At 66.2% G+C, this 24,112-nt stretch overlaps 1 protein-coding gene across 2 annotated transcripts; it reads right to left on the bottom strand.

The window, feature by feature from the left end:
• Positions 1-975: 975 nt before the first annotated feature.
• ACOX3 (acyl-CoA oxidase 3, pristanoyl) lies at positions 976-24,099 on the bottom strand. 2 transcript variants are annotated; one of them, XM_045834056.1, is made up of 18 exons: positions 23,949-24,099; positions 22,727-22,884; positions 22,150-22,383; positions 21,089-21,163; positions 20,538-20,627; positions 19,846-19,989; positions 19,307-19,395; positions 16,245-16,341; positions 15,451-15,633; positions 14,782-14,904; positions 13,368-13,488; positions 11,303-11,425; positions 10,894-11,007; positions 7,562-7,677; positions 6,567-6,741; positions 5,540-5,607; positions 4,027-4,113; positions 976-1,650 (listed from the first exon to the last, which is right to left on the bottom strand). In XM_045834056.1, exons 2-18 carry the CDS (start codon positions 22,868-22,870, stop codon positions 1,534-1,536), a joined length of 2,100 nt encoding a protein of 699 aa, XP_045690012.1. In that variant the 5' UTR covers positions 22,871-22,884; positions 23,949-24,099; the 3' UTR covers positions 976-1,533. The 2 variants fall into 2 exon arrangements, with proteins under 2 accessions (XP_045690012.1, XP_045690013.1); XM_045834057.1 differs by lacking the exon at positions 976-1,650 and adding an exon at positions 1,658-3,442.
• Positions 24,100-24,112: the final 13 nt, after the last annotated feature.

Below are 24,112 nucleotides of genomic sequence, written 5' to 3'. Positions count from 1 at the left end.
GCCGGCGGGCCATAATGCACAAAACATCCCTAACAACAGGAAAGTTTACTTAAAACCAAGGAAACCGCCCAGCCAGGCCCGCACTGAATGCGGGCGGACTGCTCCCTAGTTAGCACTGACGGCGGCGGCAGCCGCCACGTGCCGTGTGCGGGCTCTCAGGTGTGCAGGGGCCGAGGGCAGGCTGAGAGTGGGCTGAAGGCGGGCGGCTGCCTCCTGGCCGCTGGCCCCCGGCAGGCACTTGGCCTTTGAGGGTCCGGTTTCTCACGCGAGAGACAGACGGCAGTACCGCCCCCCTCACTCGGGTGCCGGAGAGCCCAGCCAGCTGGAGGGAGAGTTCTAGCATGAACCACGTGCTCATTAAAAGGGGCCCCTCGGAGGCTCCCGGCAGCTCAGGGGCGGGGCACACGCGCCCCTTCCCAAAGCATGAAAACGGAGGCTCCGGAAGTCGTGCGCAATTCCCGGGGCTGGAAACCGGGTCTCGTCCACACCCCTCCGCTGCTCGCAGGCTCTCCTGGCTATTTTGAAAAATAAGAACGTGTCCAGACTTGCTCCGCACCCCGAGGGCACCTGCGGCACACCCGCCTGCGGGCGACAGAGGTCAGGGGACACTGGGGCTGCTGGGGATAACGCTCTGCGCCCCTGGGCGGGTACGAGGCCGAGGAACACCCCCCACCCCCGCGCCAAAGGGAAACCAGACCAGCAGAGAGTGACAACCCGCCACCGGCCTGCCACCCTGACCTTGAAAACAGGAAGGCAGGGCAGGCGCTCACCACAGCCTCAGTCTGGCCTGGCTGGTCAGACAACCCCCAGCAGACCTGGGCGGGGCCAAGGGCAAGGGCGCGAGGAGGGACGGCTCGGCGCATGCGCGGGGGGGGGGAGGGGGCGGAGCAAGCCCAGACCGACCAACCAGGGGCACAAGTCCACTCACGCAACACACCCACACCCTGGGGGCCAGGCCGTTAAACAGACAGGATGTTCAAACCATAAATTTTTTTTATTTGGAAATATTTCCTTGATGGAAACTTCCAGTCCCATCCAAGAAAGTAATAAACGTGATTTCTTTTCCTTAAATTTCTGCAACGATGCCATTCAGACGGTCCGCAGCGCCCTACGGGAGAGATGATTCGTGGGGAGGTCGCACGGGTGAAGAACCAACCGCGGCACCGGCGCTGGCGGGGCTGAGCTTGCTCAGCACCCGGCGGCTGCCAGGCGGCTGCCGGCCAGAAGCCCCGAGTCAGGTCCCACGTCCGTGCGTGGAAGCAGAAAGTGCCAGGTTCTGGTTGTCGACCGCGGATGCTCCCTCCAGAAGGTGCCATCGCATGGGTGTTCTGTGCGCACGGCAGGGCACCCTGAACCCCGGGGCTGCGCGTCCCGGTGAGACGAAGGAGGCCCGGCCACCAGCTGGTGAGGTGACGCGCGCAGAGGCGCGCTCCCGATAAGAAAGCTGGCGGTGCGAGGATCCGTGGCACCGGAATCTGAGGTCCCCGTCCTCATCGGCTTCGCGGCAGACTGCGCAGAACGTGGGCGGGGTGGCTACAGCTGGGCCTTCAGACTCCCCAGGACGGGCTTGCGGGTGAACTCCGGCCACCACGAGGGCCGCTCCAGCACTCTGCTCCCCTGCAGGATGGCGGCCCAGAGGTTCCTACAGAGCTGCGGGAGAGGAGCACACGCACCCCGGTAACAAGTGGGCATCCCGACGGCCAGCCGAGGGCACACAGGCAGGTCCCCTACAGGCTTTTGTTACAATGTGGGGAATCCTCTCCTGTCCCTTTTTATGAAAATTTTATGACTGACATTCAACCTACAGAAACCTTCCTTTTTTCCCCAGCAGACAACAGGGAAAATGCAAGGATAAAATACCGTAATGGGTTCAGCAGGAAAACACCCCACATGGTCCCTTTTGGAGGAGATGCTGAGTCCTAGTTGTGCATGGCCGTGACAGGGTTCGGGGGGTGCGAAGTCCGTCCCCTGGCACCCACGGCAGGCAAAGCAGAGGTGCAGCCTTGCTGGGTGGTCCCCGGGGCCCAATGACCCCCCGCCTGGCCTGGCCTCAGGCCCCAGGCCCCACAGAGCCACCATCAGCTCAGCCCGGTCGTGAGTCCCAGGAGGCTGGCGGCTGAGTCCTCCTGGCTCCCGCCGCAGCCAGCGCCCGGACCGCGGGCCCGACGGGCAGACGCGCCCCCACCGTCCAAGGGACAGGGAAGGGGTCTGCTCAGTGTCTGGCTGGTGCCGACCCATTTTACTTTGAAGGACCCAGTCTCCCCGCACCTGCTGAGCACGCTTAAGGAGGTCCGCCCCAGCCCGCTGCCATTCTCGGCTCCTAGAAAGGCCCCCGCTCCGGCTTCTCCCTCGTGCCGGAGCCCGGAGCCACGGTTTCCACTGCGGGGCGCTGTGTTTCAGTTACCAAGGGCCCCAACCACCCCCCACAGCTGGTTTGCTCGTTTTAAATGAGCTCACACAGCAGCACCTGGTTAAACCATCTGTCCTTGAAACGGGAAGGGGGCACGCGGTACAGACTGTGCTGTAGGGCGCGGCCCCCACTGTGGGGAGGGTCCTCCACCGCCCACCTGCCCCTGCTCGGCAGCCGCAGGCCCCAGCGCTCAGCTGCTCCGACCCCTCCTCCTGGGCAGACACCGCCGTGGGCTCAGGGCCTCTCGGAAGACACCATTCCCAGGCCCTTCCGGACAGGTCACTGCCGCCTCTTCCGACCTGGTCCTGGTGGCCGGCCAAGCCCCCTGGCCCGAGGCCATCCCCTCTCCCTGGGGCTGAGCACAGCCCCCTCCTCCGCAGGGCTGGCCACACCCGGGGACCAGGGGGTGTTCTCCGGCCTCCTCTCCCGACAGACCTCCACCCAGACCTCGGCTCTGCCCTCGCTGGCTGGGCTCGCCCCGCGGCAACACTGGCGCAGAACGTGCACCAAATTGATGGGGACTCTCTCGTCCTCCCCACGCGGCAGACAGCACTCCCCGAGTGTGGCCTGGGGCGTGTGGAGCTCAGGACACCCGCCCCGGGTGCATCCGTCACCGCTGCATGAAGTGACCGTTCAAGGACGTCTCAGGGCCCCTGGGGGCGGGTAGAGGATGCCTGCCCCTCGGTCACCCCCACGCAGTGCCTGGGCTGGCGGCAGGTGTCTCAGTAGAGAGGGCGTGGCCTTGCGGGTCGGGGTGGAGGCGGTTGATCCTGCCCCACCACGGGCAGCTGCGAGGCCTCAGGTATGTCCCCACTGGGACACGGGGACGACCCCTGCAGGCAGTGCTGACGGGAGGTGCCAAGCGAACCTGCCGGCACTGGCATCTCCATTCCACGTGGCAGAGAAAGTCAGTAAGGACATGCGGGCTCAGCAACAAGCACCTCGAGGGTCCCACGGCAGAGCAAAGGGGGCACGAGCCTGGGGAACATCCCCAGAGGCCAGAGAAGATCCCCTCGGAGAGGCGGCCTTTGCCTGGAACCGAAAACGGAGCGAACGGAGGTGTTGCAGGCGGCAGCGGGGGCGGGGCCTGGAGGCCGGCGGGCAGAGGCGCACTGTGACCCGGGAGAGCTGTTGCACGGGCTGGGGCAATTTCAGGCCCAGGGGACGCTGGCGGAGCGCTTGGTCTCGGGACTGGCCTGACGCCGTCTGCTTAGGAAGAAACCACTCTGGGGGGTGGGCGAGAGGAGGGGTCGAGGAGCCACATGGGGGCCACCGGGGAGTGCAGGCTCGCAGGGCGAGTGGCGCCCCGGCGGACAAGGGGGCAGGCGCCAGCTCAGTGAGGCGGCCGGAAGACCAGGCCGGGAAGGGCCGTGGGCGGGAGTGCGGGGAGTGGCGGGCCATGGGCCCGGGGTCTGCACCACAGCTGTGTCACCCCCACTTCTCAGAGGAAGGCTCTGGGGGCGGAGGCCGCCCCGAAATCTCCTGCCGCCCCCTCCACTGCTGCCCTAAGGGGGGTGACTTCCCTGTAGGCCACCCCACAGGCTTGGTGATAACCAACTAGCCCCAGGCAGCCCTGCTGGGCAACGGTGGGAAGGCGGGGCGGGGGGAGCCCGTACCTCGCCGTCGGCCCTGCCGATTGGGGAGTCCAGGATGAAGTCGGGAGGGGCGAGCGCGTCCACCAGGGCCACCGCGTCGTCCTTCAGCTGTCAGAGAACGAAGCCCACACGCTGAGCAACGCCCCGCATCTCCGCGGTCGCCGCAGAGCTGCCGAGCCCTGGGGCTCGCCGCTCGACCCGCTGGCGACGGGGGCCCTGGCCCGCGGCCGGATGCCCAGGGCAGTGTCCCCTCGCCGGCCTGGCTCCAGGGCCCTCCGCGCACCTCTGGGTGGTTTCACCACGTCGCCACCCATTCAACACTCCCAACGCTTTGCTTTTGTCCGCAAGGTGGGGGCTGCAGGTGCAGCGACGCCCTGCAGCGGTGTGTCAGCTGGCCCGGGCCTGGCGCTGACTCACCCGCGGGGGCGTTGGCGCGCAGGACAGCGAGCCCAGAGAGTCACGGAGCCCATGCTCCCGCCCGCGGCTGCGCGTTACCCTCCCCCACCCGACCGCTGCGCAAGTGAGTCTTCAGTGCAGAACCTATGCAGACTCCCGAGCGTTTTCTTGAAACGCAAAATCAGTTTTTTTTTCTTACGATACTCGTGACGTGCCATGGCCAGGCCGAGCGGAACGCTGGCACAGGGGTGACTTTAGTGAAAGCAGGCGGTCAGCACAGAGCAACAAAATCCACAACGAACAGGGCAGGGCACATACCAGTCAGCCGCCGGGATGAACCTGGACTGGCCGGGGGGCGGGCTGTGTCGCTGTACCGGCGACCGCACGCTGGCCTCAGCCAGGGCAGCCGCCGTGTGACTCGGAACCCCAGGGGAAGCCGCCGCTGTCACTGGCAAGACCAGGGGAAGGCGAGGGGGCTGCTCAAGCGGCCCCCCGACCAAGAGCGGGGAGGTGGCGCTGGTGCTTACACCGGCCAAGGGGTCCCCGAGCTCGCCGCCCCCGAGAGTGCTGACGGGGGCCCTGAGCCGCAGGGCCCCACCCGGACTGGCGTGGCGAGGACTCGGCTCCGCCGGCTGCGCAGCCCGCGCGGCGGCCACAGCACAGGCAGCGCGCCCGCTTTAACCTCATTAAAGTGAAAGAAGATCACACCCCTCGGCCTCCTGGCCAGGCGGCCGCTGCCAGGGCCCCCGGTCGGTGGCGGCCGGCAGCCCGCGCGGCCCAGAGCACGCCCGTCCCTGTGGAACGTGCTGCCGCACAGAGCGCCACCAGGACGCTGCTGGGGGGGGGTCAGGGCCGCTGGGGTTCTCTGGGTGCCGAAGGTGAGAAAAGTAAGTTAAAAGTGAAGACCCGTGGAATGAGGCTACGCTGGGGGCGGAGCGACTTGGAATGCCGGGGCGGGGGGGCAAACGGCACTGGAGCCGGACGGGCGCAGACGCTGGGGCGACTCCGGGGCATCCCCAGGGCTGCCCTAGTCCTGAGGTCTCTGGCCCCGGAGCGTCCCCGTGGGCCTCGTCGGCTGTGCTGACAGCGCATGCGCGGGGGGCAGCGCTGACGTCACTGCGCGGGGAGGGCAGCCCACCTGCGCACACAGCTCCAGGATGGCGCTCTCCATCAGCTTGCTGTCTCGCTCCCCGGAACAGTAGCCGCCTGCAAGCACAGTGTCTGTCACCCCAAGCTCTGCCCCCCAAGTCCAAACCCTCCCACGAGTACCAGTCACCCCAAAGCCGCTCCTCACATCAGCTGCCCGAGCCCAGCTGAGCTGCGACCCCGTGGCGACCCCGCAGCGGGAACAAAAGGCTCTGCTGAGCGATGAGGCGGCGGCCACAGGTGGGAGCTGGGGCCGCAGGAGGCGGGTGGTCCGGTGGGCCCCAGGCAGAGGGGCCCAGGGGAGGCCGGCGGGCTGGGCTCCTGCCTGAGGAGGCGTGGGTGGTGTCGGGCATCGGGATGGGTACGAGGGGAGCGAGGGGCTGGGGGTGGGAGGGGCCATGCGTCGGGAGCAGCCAGCGGACAGGTGCTGCAGGAGCGACTCTGGTCTGACTTCTGCGGTAAGAAGCCTGGGTGCGGGCACTCCAGTCGGCGTTTCTCGCAGAGCAGGGCGCTCTGCCCCGCCCCCTCACAGCCTCAGCAGGGCCGCAGCGGCTGAGGGCCACAGCATGGGCTTTTGGCGAGGGGGAGGGGCAAAGCCCCCAGTTCACAGGGCCCAGGTGCATGCAGGGCTAGAACCGGTGCGGGGACTGCGGGCGGCATTAACGTGCCGGGGCAGTGAGGGGGAAATGTCTGAAATGGCTCTGCACGGGGGCGATAGCGGGAAAGAGCTGGGGAACTCAGGCCTACCCCATTCCTACCAGCTCCCCAGGCATCACCTCCTCTAGGAAGCCCTCCTGGCCCCCAGGTATTCATTCCTGCGGCGCCTCTCCCACTATCCAGGCTCCAGTCAGAGCCCCGTGGGCGCCATCCTGATGCTGCTCTGCCCACCTGCCCTCCCGCTGTGGCACCCAGGCCCTCGTCCGCCACAGCCCCCAGCACAGGACGAGTGACGCCACGCTGGGGACAGCGAGGCTCTGGGGCCGGGCGGGAGTGGCAGGTGCCCACGGCAGGGGCCTCACCTCGGTAGAGCAGGGCCATGTGCTGGCCCAGGGACCACAGGCCATAGAGGGCGCTGAGCCGCTGGAGTGGGGCCCGCAGCGAGGGTGGCACGTCGGGCTGGTGCGTGTGCTCGTGGAACCTGCGCAGCACGGTGAGCTCCAGGAATGCCAGGGCCAGGGAGCGGCAGCAGTAGACCTGGGGGCACACGAAGGGGCCACCGCCCCGCCAGTGAGCGGCTGCTGGGGACTCCCAGATGTGCCAGCCACACCGTCACTCCACAGCGGCCCCCTCGGAACTGGTGTTTGGAGGGGGCATGCACCCATAGCAAGGGCCCCACCCAAGTCTAAAGTGGGGGGATGCCCGCCCCCTGCCAGGTCCCCAACCTCCACAAGAGTCCCAGTGCCAGCTCCCCCCACTCGTGAGCCCCCACCCGCAAAGGCCTCCAGCCTCAGGAAGGGAAGTGATGAGCCCACAGGACCCACGTACTCCCCCCACCCAAGACAGGTGTGCCCAGCAGGTCCCTACAGATGTCACCAGCTCTGCGGCCGCCCCAGGGCAAGGCTGCCCCTCACTGAGAGGGAGGAGGGGCCAGGAGGAGACAGCAGAGCCTCACTACGTGACACCAAGGAGAAAGGGGGGCACCACCACTGCAGACACGTGGGGCGCACAGGTCACAGAGGACCGGACCCTGGCATCACAGGCCAAGCGGGGTGGGACCCAGGCTGGCACCCCCACCGCTCCAGGTGTCTAAGGTCCCTGCAGCCGAGGGCCTACCTGCAGGAACCCCAGCTCGGGCTGATGGGCGGGGCCCCGCCGGGCACTTTGAACACGGTGCCCGTAACCTCTTCCACACCCAGCGGGGGCGGGGCCGTCCCCACCACCGGCCAAGGCACAGGGGTCAGGCAGGGGCCCGAGGTCACAGGGCAGGGAAGGCTGGGGCCACCTCTGTGGGAACCCAGCGGGGCAGGAATTAGGGACAAACAACATATACAGGAATTTTAGAAAGAAGACACACCTGGGAGTTGTTCCTCGCTTCAAAGTCGCTGATCCCGGACTTCCTTTCCTGGTTCAGTTTCTCGTGGCTCTCTCGGAGCAGGTAACACACCAGCCACTTGTACGCCGCCAGGGGGGCTGCAGATGGGAGCAGAGGAGACCGTGATGGCAGAGCGCCCATGGGTGCTGAGGACCGGAGCAGCGACAGGGTGCCCATGGGCACCGAGTACCGGGGCACGTTCTGGGACGGATGGCACTGCGAGCACCTTGTGTGTGTAGATGCATGTGTGAAATGGGTCCACTTTACAGACAGGGAAACTGAGGCAGGCATGGGGCAGGGCTGCACCAGGGCCCCACTGAGTGGGGGCTGGGCCAGGCCAGGTGCCGGTGAGGATGTCTCCTGGCTCTGCCAAGAGGCCGCCCCCCATCCCACACTGTTCTGGTGACCAGAGGCCGCGGGGTCATGACACCACGTCTGCGTGACCACCTCCCTTGGGACGGCTGCGCTCTGGCTGGTGCCCACGGGCCGAGTCCTCTCAGCCTCCCCGGGGACTGGCACGGACATTGGGAGACCTTTCCGGCAGGGGCGTCACCCCACAGGGGTTCCCCAAACCAGCCCTTGGGGGAGCAAACGGGGACGCAGCACAGCGGGGTGCAGACCGGCAAGGACGGGCTGGAGGAAGGCCCGGGGGAGGGACGGGGATGGGGAGAGCTGGCAAGAGGGGAGACGGGCGGGGTGGGGGCGGGATCCCCCGCGGGTCCTGCTCCCTGTCCCGTCTCAGCCAGGCCGGACGATCCTCACGGCGCCGCCCACAGACCAGGCACATTCCAGGACCTGGGGGCCCTCGGACCACCTGCCCGCCCACACTGCCACTGCCCCTTCCGATGGGGACCCGAACAGGGAGGCCCAGGCACTGCAGGGCAGGCAGGGGTGGGGGGCTCTGATGGGCCACGGGGCTCTGAGTCTTTGCAATTGAGGGGAGACTCTCGAGAGGAGGTCCCCCCGGACTGGGGTGGGCCCTGGACCCCGGGAGAGAGCCCTTCCACAGGTGACGGGAAACACAGGCACACGGAGGTGGCCAGGGGACGACGGAGGAGGGACCAGGTGGATGCGGCCCCAGCCCAAGGATACCAGGAGCCACCAGAAGAGACAAGGACGGCCCCAGCACGTGACCCGAGGGGTGCAGCCGGCTCCCACCTCGACTGTGGACCCGGTTTCCCCACCCAGCCCGTGGGGCTGGGTCCCGGCCGCCCAGGACACGCACACCCGGGGCCCAGCGCACACTCCGGAGCCTCCAGTGCGGCCTGCACGGTGGACGCCAGACACCTGTGCTGCACGACAGCGCCTCAGGGACACACACCTGCTCCAGGGTCTCGGAGACTCTGCCGCTCTGAGCTGTCCCCGCGGCGGGGACTGCCACCAGCCACGGCCCCATCTCCACGGCTTACTGACCCAGCAGCCAAGCCAAGGGCTTCGCCACCACCAATGCCAGAAGCCACCGCACCAGCGCCATAACCAGGCCCGAGGGGACGCCGCAGCACCCGGCTGTGGTCATGCCGGGCGTGCCCCGGTGCCTGAGGTCAGCGCCCCGTTTGGAGTTTGCTTCGTGCCGCGAATGTCAGGCCAGCCCAGACCCGGGCTGTCGGGACGAGACTTTTTTCCTAAAACTCTCCTTTCAGCCGCTGGTTTCCAGGAGCACGTCCAGCACGCCGCGTGGTTTCAACGTGTCCCCGCGGAAGGGAGGGCCCCGCGAGCTCGGCCGGCACGAGAACCCTGCGGGTCTTTGGGCGTGAGGAGCCGCCGCTGAAGAACCAGGCGGGGGGCCGGCCCAGCCCGCAGCGAGGTTCTTGCCCGGGGGTCCTGGCGGCTCGGGACCTTCCCAGCGCTGGTTGCAAATGGCCGCCTCAGGGGCCCCCCATGTCCGCTCTGCACCCCTCAACTGCCCCTCGCCACGCCGGCGCCGCCCACGGGTGGCTTCTTCCTCCCACGCATACTCCCCACCCCACCCCACCCTGCTCCACTCGCCCCGGGGCCTGCGGCTCCCACCCAGCCCTGGCCCGGGGGCCTCTGAAGGTGCCCACAGGGCACTCAACTCATTGTGCAACACCACAATTCCCAGCATCACCACCAGGGGCTGCCACTCATGGGCCACTCCTAGCCACGCCGTCCACTCTGGCCCCTGGCCCCAGCCATCTCCACCTGCTCCCCGAGCTGCAGTTTCCTGGCGGACCTCCCGAGTCACGCTTGCCCTGAGCCCACCTCCTAAAGCGGGGCCCCGACCCGGGGCGCCTCCAACAGCACGGCCGGGACACCTGGCCCTAGCTCCTTGGTGGACACGCAGGTCCTGGGTGCCACCTGCTTCCTCGTCCGGGCCCACACGCCAGGTGCCACCCTGTGGTCCTGCTGTCCTAATGCACTCTCTGACCCCCTGGGGCCGCAGGGCCAGCCCCTCGTCTGCGCACATGCATGCGCACAAATCGGGACCTGGACAGAGCCCCTCCCCCTCCAGAGAACGGGTTCACGCCCTGCAGGGAAATCTCCGGCCCCCCCCACCACACAGGCTTTGCTCAGCATTGGAACGGTCCGTCCGAGGCTCCGGTCCTTCCAACTCCAGGGTTGTAAACCTCTTATGCAATTGTTCCTAAGATCCAGCTGAGGCGAGGGCCAGCCCGGGGACGTGGGGCTGGATGACCCAGTGCCCTGGGGACCGGGGTGGGGGGGGCGGGGGGCGGGGGAATGCTGGCTGCTGCTGCGCTCCCTTCTCCGAGCTCCAAGGAGAAGGCAGGCCACTCTCGCCAAGTCAACTTTAGCTGCATTTTTTTCCCTTCCAGAAAATGTTTTCACTTTGTTGGATCTCGCAAAAATTAGGGCGCGCAGAGGAAAAACGGATGACGCCGCCTGGCGCCCCTCCTGAGACCGGTCCGCGGAGCCGGCCCGTGTGTGCAGGGCGGCGGGGTCAGGCATGAGTGGCCCTGGTCATGTCTGGTTTACGACGGGTGGTGGTGTCGGGCAGCAGAATGTTCCGGCTCTCGCGCCCGGCCTGCTGCCTTCTCTCTGCCGCGGCGCTTTAACCCGAGTCATCGCCGCCGCGGACAGCAGCAACGCTCACCAGACGGCCGCCCCCACCCCCGGAAGGACGCCTGTTCCTTGGGTTCCCCGCTGCTTGCCCATTCTTCCCACCACGACCTTGGCCGCAAGGCCACCTCCTCAGGAGCCTGTCCCGGCCGGCCCAGCCCACACGGGGCCGTGGCCTCGCAGACCGCCTGCTTCTCTGACCGGGCCCTCGACGTGCTTGTGTGTGGCTGCCCCCGAGCCAGGGAGACGCCAGATGAATGCAGAGGGGCCACGGTTACCTGCGGAGTCCAGGCAGTCCTGCAGGCTGGCGACCTCGAACTTCTGGCAGAGGATGGCGGGATAGGCTTCCAGAAAGTCCACGCTCTTCAGCGGGCTCTCGAAGCGAGCACCATCTAGGAGCACGCCAGTCACTCCGGGGAGAGCCAGGGGAGTCCGAGCTCTGAGCGTGTGCGGGGGAGTGGACCCTGGCTCTCCCGCTCCCGCTCCCGCAGCAGTGACTGCAGAAGTCGGGCGGTCGGTCACCGTGTAGTAGCACCGCCCCGCCCACAAGCAGTGTCCGTCTTGGGAGATGGGCTAACCCTGGGGGCCCGAGAACTGACGTCCCGTGTGAGCTCAGGGGCTGCCGAGAGTCCCGTGGAGTCTCACCTGGGCCCCCGCGTCCCAGCAGGCCCAGCATGCGGCTCTCACCTGGGCCCCCGCGTCCCAGCAGGCCGAGCAGGTAGTTGCTGGTCTGCTGCAGCAGCACATTGTTGTCCCCTTCGTACGTGCAGTTTGGGTCGTTGTCGTCTCTGAGATCACCCAGACGGTTCACTGCAACGAAGCCGCATGGTCCCGTCACTTCGGGCGCGCAGGTGAGAACGACCGTCACTACCTGCCAACGTCAGCCCCGGGCCCGGCTCGGTGGGAGATGGAGCGCTTCCCGCCCTGCTCTGCCTCCCACCTGCCTTCCTGCCGAGCGGGGGACCCTCACCACGAGGCTCTTCCGGGACCCCCCCCCAGGGAGGGTGGCGGCAGGGACGTGGTGGCAGGTGTGTCCCTGGGACACACGCCGCGCAGCTGGTCAGCAGGGAGTGCTCAGAGGTGCACCCCGTCCCGGCGAGGTCCCCGGGCAGAGCCCGCCTGCCGTGTGGGCGTCGGGGACGGGCGCTCAGGGGAGCCGGCCGCCTCCTCCTGTCACTGAACCAGCCCTTCCTTCCACACGGGAGAGGCCAACCATCTGGAGAAAACTCTCACTTTCCTCTTGCCGTCTCTTGCCAGCTGAGTAACGCAGTTCCTGTGTGCATTTTATAAGGTGGGCCTTCCGGACCTCCCCCCCCACCCCCGGTGGGGGTGCTCTCGGCAGGAGGCTGGGAGGGAGGGGCCGGCAGGGGAGGGGCACTGGCGCACCTCAGGCTCACACGCTGCAACGCCCTGGCGGGTTTCCCGGACCCCGCGCCCTGCCAGAGTTAGACCGCCGAGCGGGAGGCGCGGGGGAGCAACACTGGAGAGACAACATGCAGCCGACACGGAGCCCAGGGAAGGGCCCGGTGCTCCTCCCTGCCGGGGGGGGGGCTGCTCAGGGTGGGCCCGAGGTCGCACACTGTACGAGTGAGGACACTGGGCGGGGTCCTGCCGTCTGCAGGGCGGCGGGACGCCGCCTCCTCAATGCGTACCATTGCTAGCGTCTCCGGAGCTCCAGCAGCGAACAGACAGCAGACAGCCCTCGGTGGGGGACACAGCTCGGGGCAGTGGTCACCCACACGTCAGCAGGTGACGGGAAGGGAGGAGCGTGGGGGAGCCGCGGGCCGCCCCGCCGGCCACCCTGCTCGAGAAGTGGCCGGGACGGACCCTCCCTGGAAGGACTCGACTGTCCACAGGCCACCGCCGAGACGCTCGAACTCGGCAAGGGCCTGCCATGCTCCTGGAGGCACACACTGGCGGGGAGGGTTCCGCCAGCTCTGGGGTTTGGCGCGTGCACAGGGCCTTCTGAGAGGAACTGACGTTTTACCTATCAACTACTGAAGGTCGGGACCCAGGAAGCCTAGGAGTGAAGCTGCGAAGAGTAACGATCACGACCACAGTAACCCAAACAACACTAGCAGACAGAGGTGACGGAGCACGCCCCACGTGCCCAGCACTGCGCCCGGAGCTCCCCGCGCATCCACTCCCTTCCTCACCACCAGGGCCCCGTGTGGGCCGCGGTCACACCCCCACTGCACAGACAAGAACACCGAGGCTCGGCGGGGACCAGGGGCCTGCCCGCCGCCACGCGGCCAGCAGGCGGCAGGGCCAGCTGCCCAAACACAGCCAATGCCTCTAAAACTGGAGCTCTTTTTCCTACTAATGTATCAAAACAAAGCTTGGTGCCAGTTCACCGCCAAGTCATTAACCAGGAAGTTACAACCCAAGTGAAGAGCTGTGCTCTTTCCGCCCTGGCTTTCAGTGGCTCCCCGGGACCCTCGATGCCTCGCACTGTCCCGACCGACCCCCACCTTTCCAGGAGCACCAGGCATGGGAAGGGGGGCCTGGCCAGCAGGGGGCGGCAGACGTGTTGTGGAAAGGGCCGGGCCGAGACTACTGAGCCCCAAGACGCAGTGTGAACACGGCACAGGAAATGCGCGAGCAAGCAGGCGTGGCTGCGTCCCAGTGAAACTTTGTCCATGCAAACCGGGGGCAGCTGGTGTAACCACTGACCCTAGTTTGCTGACCCTTGGTCTGGGGTCAAGTGGCAGGGTCAGGACAGGAAACCGTCACACACGCCTCCAAAACCTACCGGCCAGGTAGCCGTGTCCCCCGCAGGCCTCCCGGCATTCCTGAATCCCCCGCTGGGCGGTCCATGAGGCCAGGGGCTTCCCGGCCGACGCCAAGGCATGGATTTCGCGTCCGAGCTCTGCCTGGGGAGGGGAAGTCCAAGGAGAAGGGTGGAAGGAGACCCCCAGGCACAGCGGGAGAGGTCAGGTCCTCCACCGCGACCAAGGCATCCGTGCCCTGCAGTCTCACCCCGCCCACCCGACCGCTCCAGGAGAAGGCAGGGTCCGACTAAGAACGGGCCCGCTGTGGCCCATGCAGGCCGCTCCGCAGACCCCAGGGTGCAGGGTCCACGCTCTGCCCCGCAGACGGGTCCCCGGGGGAGAAGGCGGATGGCAGAAGCCACCTGCGGGGGCTTGGTGAGAGCTGGGGTCGACGCCACGCCGAGACCCTGCTCGCCGGAGGAGGGGGAGGGGGCCGGGCCTGATGCAGCCCAAGCGGTGGCCCTCTGTCCGCTCTGCCGGGGCGCCCCCGCCGGGGGCCCTGGGCCTTCCACGTCCCATGAAGACCCTCTGCTTCTACGGGGCGTGTGATAATAAAAACACTTCGGACAGACAGAGGCACATGGGCCTGCTCAGTGAGTGTTTTCCGCCTCAGACACAGGCAACGCCGAGGTCCCGCGGAGCCGGGTTAAACCAGTTTCAGAAGGGATAAAGCGTGATCACACTTTATAACGTTATTAACAGTTCCTGTGTCAGCTGGCAGGAGCGGCGGTGACTCATGCTGAGGGAAAAACACGCTTAACCCCTGCCTTCCGAGGGAGGGGAGGGGGTGCCCTTGCAGACCCGGGCTGGGCCCAGCCGCGCCCCCTGCTGGCCACCCGGCACCATCACGGCCCGGACACCGCAGTTTTAGGGAGGGCAGCCCCGCAAGGTCTTTCAGGGTGGCGCACAGACCCCCACCCGCGGCATTCCTCATCCGTCTGCGCACGCGCTGTTTGCGGTTCACTGTTTACACCTGCCCGGGAGGCAGTGGGGTGGCCACGGAAAGTCACTTCGTACCGTCTGCACCAGAATTGGGGAGGCCGACCTGGGTGGGCGAGCACACCCGTGTCTGGCCCGGGCCCCGGGCTGCCAGCGCCAGGCCTGGCAGCTGGATTCGGACCCGGCAGGGCTGTTTACGGGAGGGCCAGAGCCCTGAAATCTGCTGCGTGGCCTGTCACAGGGCTGCAAAACCGTCGTGCTCTCCGAGGACAACGGCCGCTGCACTCCGCCCAGCCGGAGCGGCGCCGGCGCCCCCTGGAGGAACGGAGATGTGCGCACGCGCCGCGCACGCAGACGTCGCTCCAGGGGCGGACACGCGAACAGCACGCGCGGGAGCCTCCGCCCCGTTTGGTTTAAATCGGCACAAACACGCGGAGACCAAGGGGGCGCCCTCACCTGCCTGGCGCTGCGGTCGTCCGCCAGGAGGCCTTGCTGCAGCTGTACGAGGTCCAGGAAAAGCAACTTGGAGAAGTGGTCCAGGGCGTAGGTGGCCGCCAGGTACGGCAGCAGGCGCCATTGCTGAAGTGCACAGGGCGCCCGCATGAATACCCCGCCGGGCTCGCGGGGTGGGGGTGGGGGTGCCCCAGTGCCCACCCGCTTCATGTGGGTCTAGGCACTGGGAGAGGGCGCAGGGTGCGGCCCCGGGTCGGGTGCGATCCGACGTCACCACCCACTGCCCCACTTAGCGTGCGAGGTCGTCCCGGGGCGTCCCTGACACTCCGCCAGTCCCTCTCCCACCCCCGCCACCCCCACTCAAAGGCACGCTGCGGGCAGCCCGCACGCCCGGCTCTCGCCGCCGCTTCCCCCAGGTGAAGACCGGCGCGGTGAGAACCAGTCCACCCGGGACCCAGGAAAACCGGCTGCCTGGGGGTGCTGCCTGGGGATGCCTGGTGCTCCGTGAGCTTAGAAGGGGAATGGGGAAAGGGGGAAACGGGAGAACGAGGGTCCCGGAGAACACTGAGCAGGTTCGCTCCCTCCCGGGGGCCAGACTGCAGCTGCCTGGGGGGAAGCGGGCCTGCGTTGCGTCGGGAAGAAAATGGAATCCCGCTGGGAGGCCCCCCCCACCTGCAGCTGGTACTCCAGGACGGGGATCTCCTCCCCGTCGGTGGGTCCGAACTGCCGCCGGGTGGCCGAGAAGCGAAGGGCTATGCACACGGCCAGCTTCAGGTTAGTGACGGACATGCCCACGATGCAGACCCGGCCGGTGGACAGGGTGCCCAGTGACGCCCCGAAGCGCTGCCTGTCGTCCTGCGGGGAAAGCAGTGAGGAGCGTGGATCAGACCTCCACCGTGACCACCGCGGCCACCTCCAGGAGTGTCTGGGTCTGTCTCCAGATGGCTGTCTCTGCTTCTCAGACGCCCTGTCACATGGCCATCTCCTCATCTCTAGGCGTGCACCCCGCCGCGTCCACGCCCGGCTCGAGGCCTGCAGCCTGGGTGGGGTCTTGGGGGGGTGGGCGCTGGTGATGCACTCTCTGCCCCGTGTCTGGAGAGGGCCCGAGGTCACACCGCTGTGTCTGCCACTCCGTGCACTCAGCGGGGGCACTGGACTGCTCTGTCACCCTCATCTGTGGACCAAGCAACCTTTCACCTTTGGGGGGACTCCGTGGGGTGCAGCACTGTGGTGGGGAGGCTCCCTAACTAACCCCGAGGGCTGGCAGGCAGCTGTCAGCAAGCGTCTGTGGGCACGCTGGGGACCAGGCTGGGGACCCCGGGAGCATGGCTGACCCGCACGCCCACTGCCCCGGCGCTGGCAGCGGAACCCCGACCTCGAGAGGCCTGCCACCAGCCAGCCTGGCTCCGGCGGCCGGTCTGCGGGCTCGGGGAGGGGGGGGGCTTCCCCACCTGGAGACACCTTACCTTAAAGTGGGTGACGTAGGCGCCCTCGGGGGTGACGTCCCCGGTCCGGTTCAGGAGGTTCTGACGAGGGACCCTAACTTTGTGGAACATGGCGAACCTGCGGGGATGCGCGGGGCCTCGGGTCAGATGGTGCCTGGCCTGGCTCCCTGACACCCAGTCAAAGGCAGTGAAGGACAGCAGGCAAGGTGACAGAGTCCCCCAGGACACAGGAGACCGGAGAGAGAACACCGGGGGACGGGAGATTCCAGCACACTTTTTTGTCCGCAACAGCAGGTTTAAACAGCCGGCGGGGAGTGCGTGGCGGGGCCCCGTCCGAGGCAGAACAGCGGTGCTGCTCCAGGCGGGCTAGGGCGCCGGCGTGTGCGGCCCGGTCCCAGGGCCACTGAGCGAGCTCCTGAGGCTGAATGGGCCTAAGTGTTATACGTGCAAAAGTGCTTGTATGAGTGTTCGGGAGGCAGTTTCACACCTTCCCGTTTGCACACTGGACGAACTCTCCCTGAGGCAGTCAGCAGGGGCGGGCCCAGGGGCCCCAGCCCAGTGTCCCCGGGGGCACGGGGACTCGTGTGTGTGTGTGTGTGTGTGTGTGTGTGTCCGGAGCTCCAGGTGGCCGCCCCGCTCCCAGGCGATGACACGCCTCCCTCCAGGGAGCAAGCACATGCAGCCCCTCGGGGATGCCCCTCCAGCCACTTTCCAGGGGGCATCCCCAGGCTGAGGCCCCGCCTCCCCTCGGAGCCCCGGGCTCCAGTGTCCGGCAGCTGCAGGTTCACGGGCCAGAGTCTCACTTGAGCGTCTTTCTTTCGCTTTTAGAGCCATTGGCCTAAGTGTGTCCACAAAACTCGTGTCTGCCTCTGATTTCTAGTCAGCCCACACCCTCGGAAGTTGTGAAATGACAAAAGCTAACGTGTTTTCAGGATAACTGACCTCAGACAAAAGAGAGAGGGAGAACCCCACTCAACTCTAACGCCGAGGGCTGAGCAGAGGGGGAGGGTGGGCAGCCACGGCCGTCCCCCCCCCCCCCCCCGCCCCGCAGGGTTTCCTGTCCTCGCAGCCGGAGCGCCCTCTGCTGGGCAGGTGGTGCAGGGAAGGAGGAGGGAGGGGAGTATGCTGGGGACCCAGACCAGTCACTGAACCTTCAAAGGCTGGGGACCTGGCCTGGCCACTCCCATAGTCTCACCAGCCTGCCACGGAGCGGCTCCACGGGCAAGGTGTCACTGTGGTTTGGTGGACCTGCCCTCAAAGCCCCCCGGGGGGGGGGTCTCTGTGTGGCCCCTGCCGGGGCCAGTCTCAGGTGTGGGGCCCCGCCTCCTAAGAGATGGTCTTCGGCCTCTAAAATACGTGCCCGTTGGCGGGACCAAGAGCGGGGTTTCCCAGTGAACGGAGACGCTTCCTGCGCAGCTGCGGGGGACAGCACTGCCAGCACAGCCTGCAGCCACCACTGCCCAGGCCTCGCTTGTACATGCAGACCCCCCCAAAAATGGGGGTCCTGGCACACGAGTTTTCTGAGCCCCACGCTGGAAGGCACGGCGCCAGAGAAGGACGCTGCTTTTCCAAGTCCAGGACGAGGCGGCGTGGCCACCCCCACCTCCTGCAGGTCCCCCGACGCCTCCGGCCCACGACCAGAGCCATCTCCTCGGTCACACCGAGCTGCGCCACCACCTGGCTGACAGCTGAGGGTGCAGGGCCACCGGCCTGACCGTGCCAGGCCCCCCCACAAAGCGGTGGTCTAAGGCAGCCCCCGGCCGACCAGGCTCCACTGTTAACCAACAGGTTCTTTGCACGAGCCGGCCGGAGCGGCGTGGATGCTGAGTGAGCCCGGGTCAGGAGCCTCTGCGCCTGTTCTCGTGGGCGGCAGCTTCCACTGTTCCTTTCTCACACCGACTCCGTGAAGTCAAGGGCTCCTGGCCCTCTTGGCACAGCCTGGGGGGCCCAAGCAGAGACCTGAGACGCACCCCCTGTGCCCAGCACCCCTACCCCAGGGGAAGGACAGGGGAAAGGAGGTTCCTCCATGTGCCCGGCACCCGTGGGGACCACCCGGTCCGGCTTCTCTCTCCGGAGCTGGCCTGCCTCCTGCTTTATACTCAAAATACAAACCATGGTTGGGATGACCAGTGAGGCCGAGCTGCCGACGGCAGGTTTCCCCTCCCCTCTCCCGGCCACCAAGCAGCAGGTGAGTGAGCACTCTCAACACGCACAGGCGAGACCCTTGGCCGAGGGACGCCCCGGCTTTGCTCCCTGCACCCCAGTTACAAACCAGCTCCCAGGAACAGAGGGGCAGGCCCTCAGCCAGGCTTCCTGGGAGACAGTGCGCCGTGGGCACGCACCCGTGGAGAAAGCGGGCCCGCACCCGTGGAGAAAGCGGGCCTGCAGCGGACGGCCAGGAATGTTGCCACGTGCAGGCAGGACCGCCAAGGGTGTGGCGCGGGGACTGTTGTCATGCCCACGTCACCGAGGAGGAGACAGGCTAAGGAGGAGCTTGAAGGGGGCCCAGGATGTGGGCTCAGATTCTTCTGCTCCCCGAGTTCATCCTGGGCACCCACATCAGCTCAGGAAGGTGTCAAGGCCCCCAGGACAGGACCCCCTGCATGTGTGTCACCTGCCGGGCCTCTCACCCTCCCCGACCCCGGAGCCGACACCGCCCCGCCCCCGCCATCCATGTGTGCGCCTGCTGGATGCTGCAGCTCCAGGAGGTCGCTGACGGGGACCTCATGGTGGGGGGGCAGGGGCGGGGGGTGAGGCAGGCCCTGGGCTGAGGCCCCGCCAGGCTGCAGCTGCCTGCCTGGGCGTGAGGACAAACTCATGTGTTCACACTCGGGTCTTCCAGGCCTCCCGGCGTCGGGTGGGGATGCAGGACACGGCCCTTCGTGCCATGGCTCTCGGGTGCGGAGGGGAGGGCTGTGTCCCCGCCACGTGTCTCCAGACCCACAGGAGCATGGGGAGGCGTAGGGGCAGTGCCGGGCACCCCCGTGAGGTCACAGGTGTGAGGGGCTGAGTGGCCTTGGGCCCAGGACGAAGCTGAGCCCACAGCCCGAGGACCGAGAGAGACCGCGGTGGGGGGCACTTACCCGTTGTCCAGGCCGTTCTGCCCGATCTTCCTCCCCATGTCGCCCACCATCACCCCGGGCATGGGGAGGAGGGTCTTCGGGTCCCGGATCTGCACAGAGCACAGCACACGGCGCTGCAGACGGGTTTGTTCAAACCCCGAGGGCCATCGGCCCCAAGTGCCGTCCCCTTGGGCAGTAACCTTCCTGTTTGCGACCCAGGAGCGGGCTCCTTCGTTGCCCCCCAGCCAGACTCCACGTCAGAGCCCCAGGAGTAGCCCTGGACCTGGCTGGGCGGTCCAGACCTGTGCTGAGTGTCTGAGATGATGCCCACGAAGCCTCGAGGATGGAGAGTCCTCCCTGTGCCCAAGGACCCCAGGCCCAGGCTGCCCAGCAGTGGCACCCAGTACCTGGGGGGACCGCCCTTTCCCGGGAGGGCGGGGCTGCCCCAGGCGCTGTGGGGTGTTGAGCTGCATCCTTGTCTACTCACTAGACACCCAAGCGCCGGCCCCCCAGGGGGATGGCTGTGTTTCCAGACACCGTCCCGGGGGCTGGCAGCCCACCTGCACAATAAAGGGGTACAGGCCGTGGCACTGGCCCCCCGGCATGTACAGCTGCGCGAACACCACCGCGTGGGTTGAAGTCTTGCCCATGTTGCCGACCCAGAACTTGGCGGCTTCAAAGTCGGGGGAATGGAGGACGAACTCCTGCGCGGGGAGAGAGCGACGGTCAGCGCGCGCGCGCGCACACACACACACGCAGAAGCCTCCTGTTCCTCTGGCGCGCTCCCGGCTCGGACCCTTCCGCTGAGGGCAGGGACCGGCGGAAGGTTCGCCCTCCGGAAAGCACCGCCGCCCGGCCGCACACGGAGCAGGTCCCTGGGCCGAGGGGCTGGAACAGGAGCCTTCCTGTGGAAACGGTGCCCAGTGTGTCCCACAAGGTAGCAATATACGCAACATCTCGGGGGGAGAGGGGGCCGAGCCCCCGGTCGTGTACGTTCTCCGTGAGACCACCTCCACCACCTTTGCTAGTGCCATTCCGCCTCCCGCCCGCGGGACCCCTCGCTGACCGCCAGTCCTCGCAGTTTCCGGGCGGGGCAGGAGCAGCCTCGCCCCTGTTGGCACCACGGATCTCCCGTGCACTGTGCAAGCTCACATGTGTGCAGACGGGTCTCGGGTCTGATGACCGTTTCACTCGCGACCGCACGTGGTTCCTGGGCTCGGAGCCCAGGCAGTACGGGGACGGGGGCGCCTACCTCGGTGGCGGGGTCGTAGTGAGCGGTCGTGCGGATGGCCTTGGTGTTACTCCCGTGGCTGAGTTCCGTGAGGGCCAGGCACCCGAAGATCTAGCGAGGAAGCGAACACGGAGTCGGGCAGCAGAGGCTCCTTCCCGCGGACCTGGAAGGGCCCCGCCCCCGCCTCGCCCTTGAGGTCCGAGCGCCCTTGAACCACGGCAGAAGCCCCAAACCCCCGTTTCCTATCTAAGCGACTAGCGGGCTCGCAGCATCCCACGAGCTGTGCAGGGCGCCACGCTGCCCGCCGCCCCGCTAGGTGGCCCGGGGCCAGAGCAGCTCCTGGGCAGCAGAGGGAAACAGGAGCTTTTGCCTTGATAAGGAGAAGCCGCATTCGGTCAGCACGGGGCTCGGCAGCCCCCTGTCGTGCGTGGCGTGAACGACGTGGGAGCAGCGTGCGGACGCCGTTCCACACGGTGAGACCCCGGCCCCCCACCCGCAGCTGCCCTTCCCAGGGACCCCAGGGGGACGGAGAGAGCCTGCAGGCGCACAGCCTGCCGCCCACTGAAGCTCACCTCCATCCTGAAGATCTTTGGGATGTATCTGAAATGTCTTTCCAAACCGGAGCTGTAAAGCGTTGACACGAAGAACTGAAAAATGTGACGTCATCCAGTAAACGGGGGGAGGTTAACAGAGCTGCCGCGCTGTGACGTCACTAGTGACGGCCCAATAATACCCCTGCCCCCTTGCTGCCCTGCACCGCCAAACTGGGCCAGACAGCCGAGTGCAGCCCCAAGGGGCTGGCCACAGGCATGCGAGGCTGCCGGGGCGGGGGGCCTGGGTCCCCTCCCAAGCAGTTTAAGCAAATCCAACAGAACCGCCCGGTCCACCTCGAGGCTCTGTGAGGAACACGGGACAGGGGCGGAGGGGGTGGTGGTGCCGGGGGCCCACTTTCCGTCAGGCAACTGGGCAGACCACGTGCTTTGCCAAAGGTTTTTTTGTTTCCAGGGGTGTTTTGGGGGGTGGGGGGATAAAGCAAAAAAGTCCCAAAGCTCCTCCCCTTACAGGGCATTGGCTTCGGCAGCGCCGTGTTTTCTCAAGGACCGGTGTGTGCTGATTTGCATATATAGGTGAAAAAACTGGACTTCTCACTAAAAACCCCAAGATCTACCCACATATTATAATCTCTGCTTGTCTCCTACATTATTCTTTTTAAAGATATCATTTATTTATTTTTAGAGAGAGGGGAAGGGAGGGAGAAAGAGAGGGAGAGAAACATCAGTGTGTGGTTGCCCCTCGTGTGTCCCCTACTGGGGACCTGTCCAGCAACCCAGGCATGTGCCCTGACTGGGAATCGAACCTGAGACCTTTTCGGTTCACAGTGGATGCTCAGTCCACTGAGTCACACCAACCAGGGCTCCTGCGTTGTTATTAGAAAACTCTTTAAACAAGCATTTCCCCAAACACACAAATCCCCAGACAACGTTAAAAGCAAGTAGACACGAACAACCCCAAAACCATGGCGGCAAGTGTCTGAATCCCACAGGCTGCGAGCATTTTCTGCGCAGGAGTTCCTGTGGCAGCGGCAGCCTTGACCCAGGGCAGGCTGGACTTTCCTCCCCTGACCTCTACTCACAAATGAGTGCAGGACGACCTTGGTGGCCAGGGACCAGTCGTACATGCCCAGAGAGTTCGTCAGCGCCAGGAATTTGAGCGGGCTCTGCGGCAGTTCCGTGGGGGAGAGGAAGTCGTACTCGAAGATCCGCTTGCAGCGCCGGAAGGTCAGCTCGCGGTACTGCTCCAAGGAGAGATCGTGTCCCCTGGGATGGGCGAAGAGGGGGTCTTTCTCCAAAGCCGAGAAGATGGTTTTCTGGAAATGCAGGAAACGGGAGAACAGTGGAATCTCACCACCACGCTCTTACTTACCCCCGTTTTCTCGAGGCTGCGTGGCGCACACAGTCCAACCCAGAAACACTGGGACTGAGATGACAGTCCTTCCCGGCTGAGGCTTAGGAAGCTCCGACAGGCTGGGCGCCCGGACAATTCCCTGAGGCTCCACCATCCCGAGGTGCAAAGAGGGGCCCGGCCTGCGCCACGCCCAGGGACAGCCGCACCCTGCAGAGGCGGACCTGAGGCCCAGGAGCGCAAAGCCCCATCTTTGCCAGCGAACTGGGACGACTACCAGACCCCTCTGTGGGGCAGCACGGCCTCACCTTAAAGCGCAGAACGTCCTCGCCTTCCCAGAACAGCGCCAGCTCCTTCCAGCTGAAGGACGCGCGTGCGCGGTACGCCTGCAGGGGCCCCCTGGGGAAATCCGGGAACAGAGCGTCCTCGCTTCCTTTCCGGGTGGGTGCCATCGTTTGACGTCAACCTGTGCAAAATACACAGCCTGAGCGGGTGCTCCAGTCATTCTGTTCACACCGTCCAGCAGCACCTGGGTAAGCGCCCTGTGTTACAAGAGAAAAACTAACTCGAGAGGGACGGCGAGAGAGAATGACCACATTTGGAAATAACGTTCATTTTCCCCAGACCAGAGGGGGAGGGGAGAGCTCCTTGCTTTCATTTCAGAGCAAAGGTGACGGGGACACGCACGGATGAAAGCCAAGGGCAGCGCCAAGGTAAACTGGCCAGTTGTGGTCTCCCTGCGCGCCGAGGGCTCCCAGAACCGCGCGCTCATTTGGCACTTCCGCCCGCCACTCTCGTGTCCTGGAGGTCCTCAACCTCAGAACTCGCCTCGGCCAGCTGATCCAGCCTGCCCTGCAGGCCTGGGTCCACCCTGCCAGTGGCCCAAGGGCGTTGGAGCTGTAAACCCAGATGTCACTCTGGAAATCCTTTCTCCCTCACGTCCTAGAGCCCTGCTCCCCTCTTTAACGCCTACGGAACTTCTCCTTCCCCTCTGCGCCCATTAAATCTTGCACAAAAACCTCCGACTATTGCGCAATCCGCGCAGGCAAGTGCAGGTGTCCGTGGTGTGGCAACCTGTCGGAATGAGGCCAGCCGCCCCCGATTATACAGCTGTCCTCAGGCACATCGCCCCAAATCCCATGACCCTAAGTGATCAATAAGTCCCCTATGGCCCCGTGCCACGCAACAGTCCCAGCACGAAACTGCGGCTTCCATACGATCATTGTGCCCACAGTCGCCTGCAGTCAACTGTCCTCTCCGCAGTGGAAGAGAGAACTCTAAAACGCAGATCTGATCTTTCTCGCTCCACGGAACAGCTGTCCCGTGACCTCCGGGGACTATGTCCGAGTTCCTCAAGAAGTCCCGCGGGCTTTACCCTCGGGTCGCCGGCCCTTGCCTCCTGTGCACCCCGCAGTTCCTCGATGGCAGGGTGTGCGCAGGACCCCTGCGGTGCCCCGGGCCTTTGCACGTGCCGTCTTCCCCTCGCCCCCTCGCCCCCGGGCGGACACGGGCTGGACCTTCGGATCTCACCAGTTACTTCTGTTCTCCGGGTCAGCACCGCTCGGCGCACACAGCGGACGCTCAATAAACGTCCTTGGGACTTTATAGCCGTGCTAGGGAGAGCCGACCGTGCGCAGCTGCGGACCTCCGCCCCTGCCCCACCGCCCCTCGGCCACCGTCCGACCCTGACGTCA

Source organism: Phyllostomus hastatus, unplaced genomic scaffold (genome assembly GCF_019186645.2).
Source record: "Phyllostomus hastatus isolate PE091 unplaced genomic scaffold, TTU_PhHast_1.1 phas_contig_196, whole genome shotgun sequence".
In the NCBI taxonomy this organism is placed as follows: domain Eukaryota; kingdom Metazoa; phylum Chordata; class Mammalia; order Chiroptera; family Phyllostomidae; genus Phyllostomus; species Phyllostomus hastatus.
The sequence above is the reverse complement of the archived record's forward strand: the minus strand, read 5'-3'. Positions and strand labels throughout refer to the sequence as shown.

Coding starts and splice junctions, on each gene's coding strand:
- ACOX3 (XM_045834056.1), bottom strand. CDS start 22,870: ATGGCACCCACCCGGAAAGGAAGCGAGGACGCTCTGTTCCCGGATTTC. Junction 14,905..15,450: donor TCCTGGAGTACCAGCTGCAG/GTGGGGGGGGCC, acceptor TGTGCACTTCAG/CAATGGCGCCTGCTGCCGTA. Junction 1,651..4,026: donor TCGGCAGGGCCGACGGCGAG/GTACGGGCTCCC, acceptor CCTCTCCCGCAG/CTCTGTAGGAACCTCTGGGC.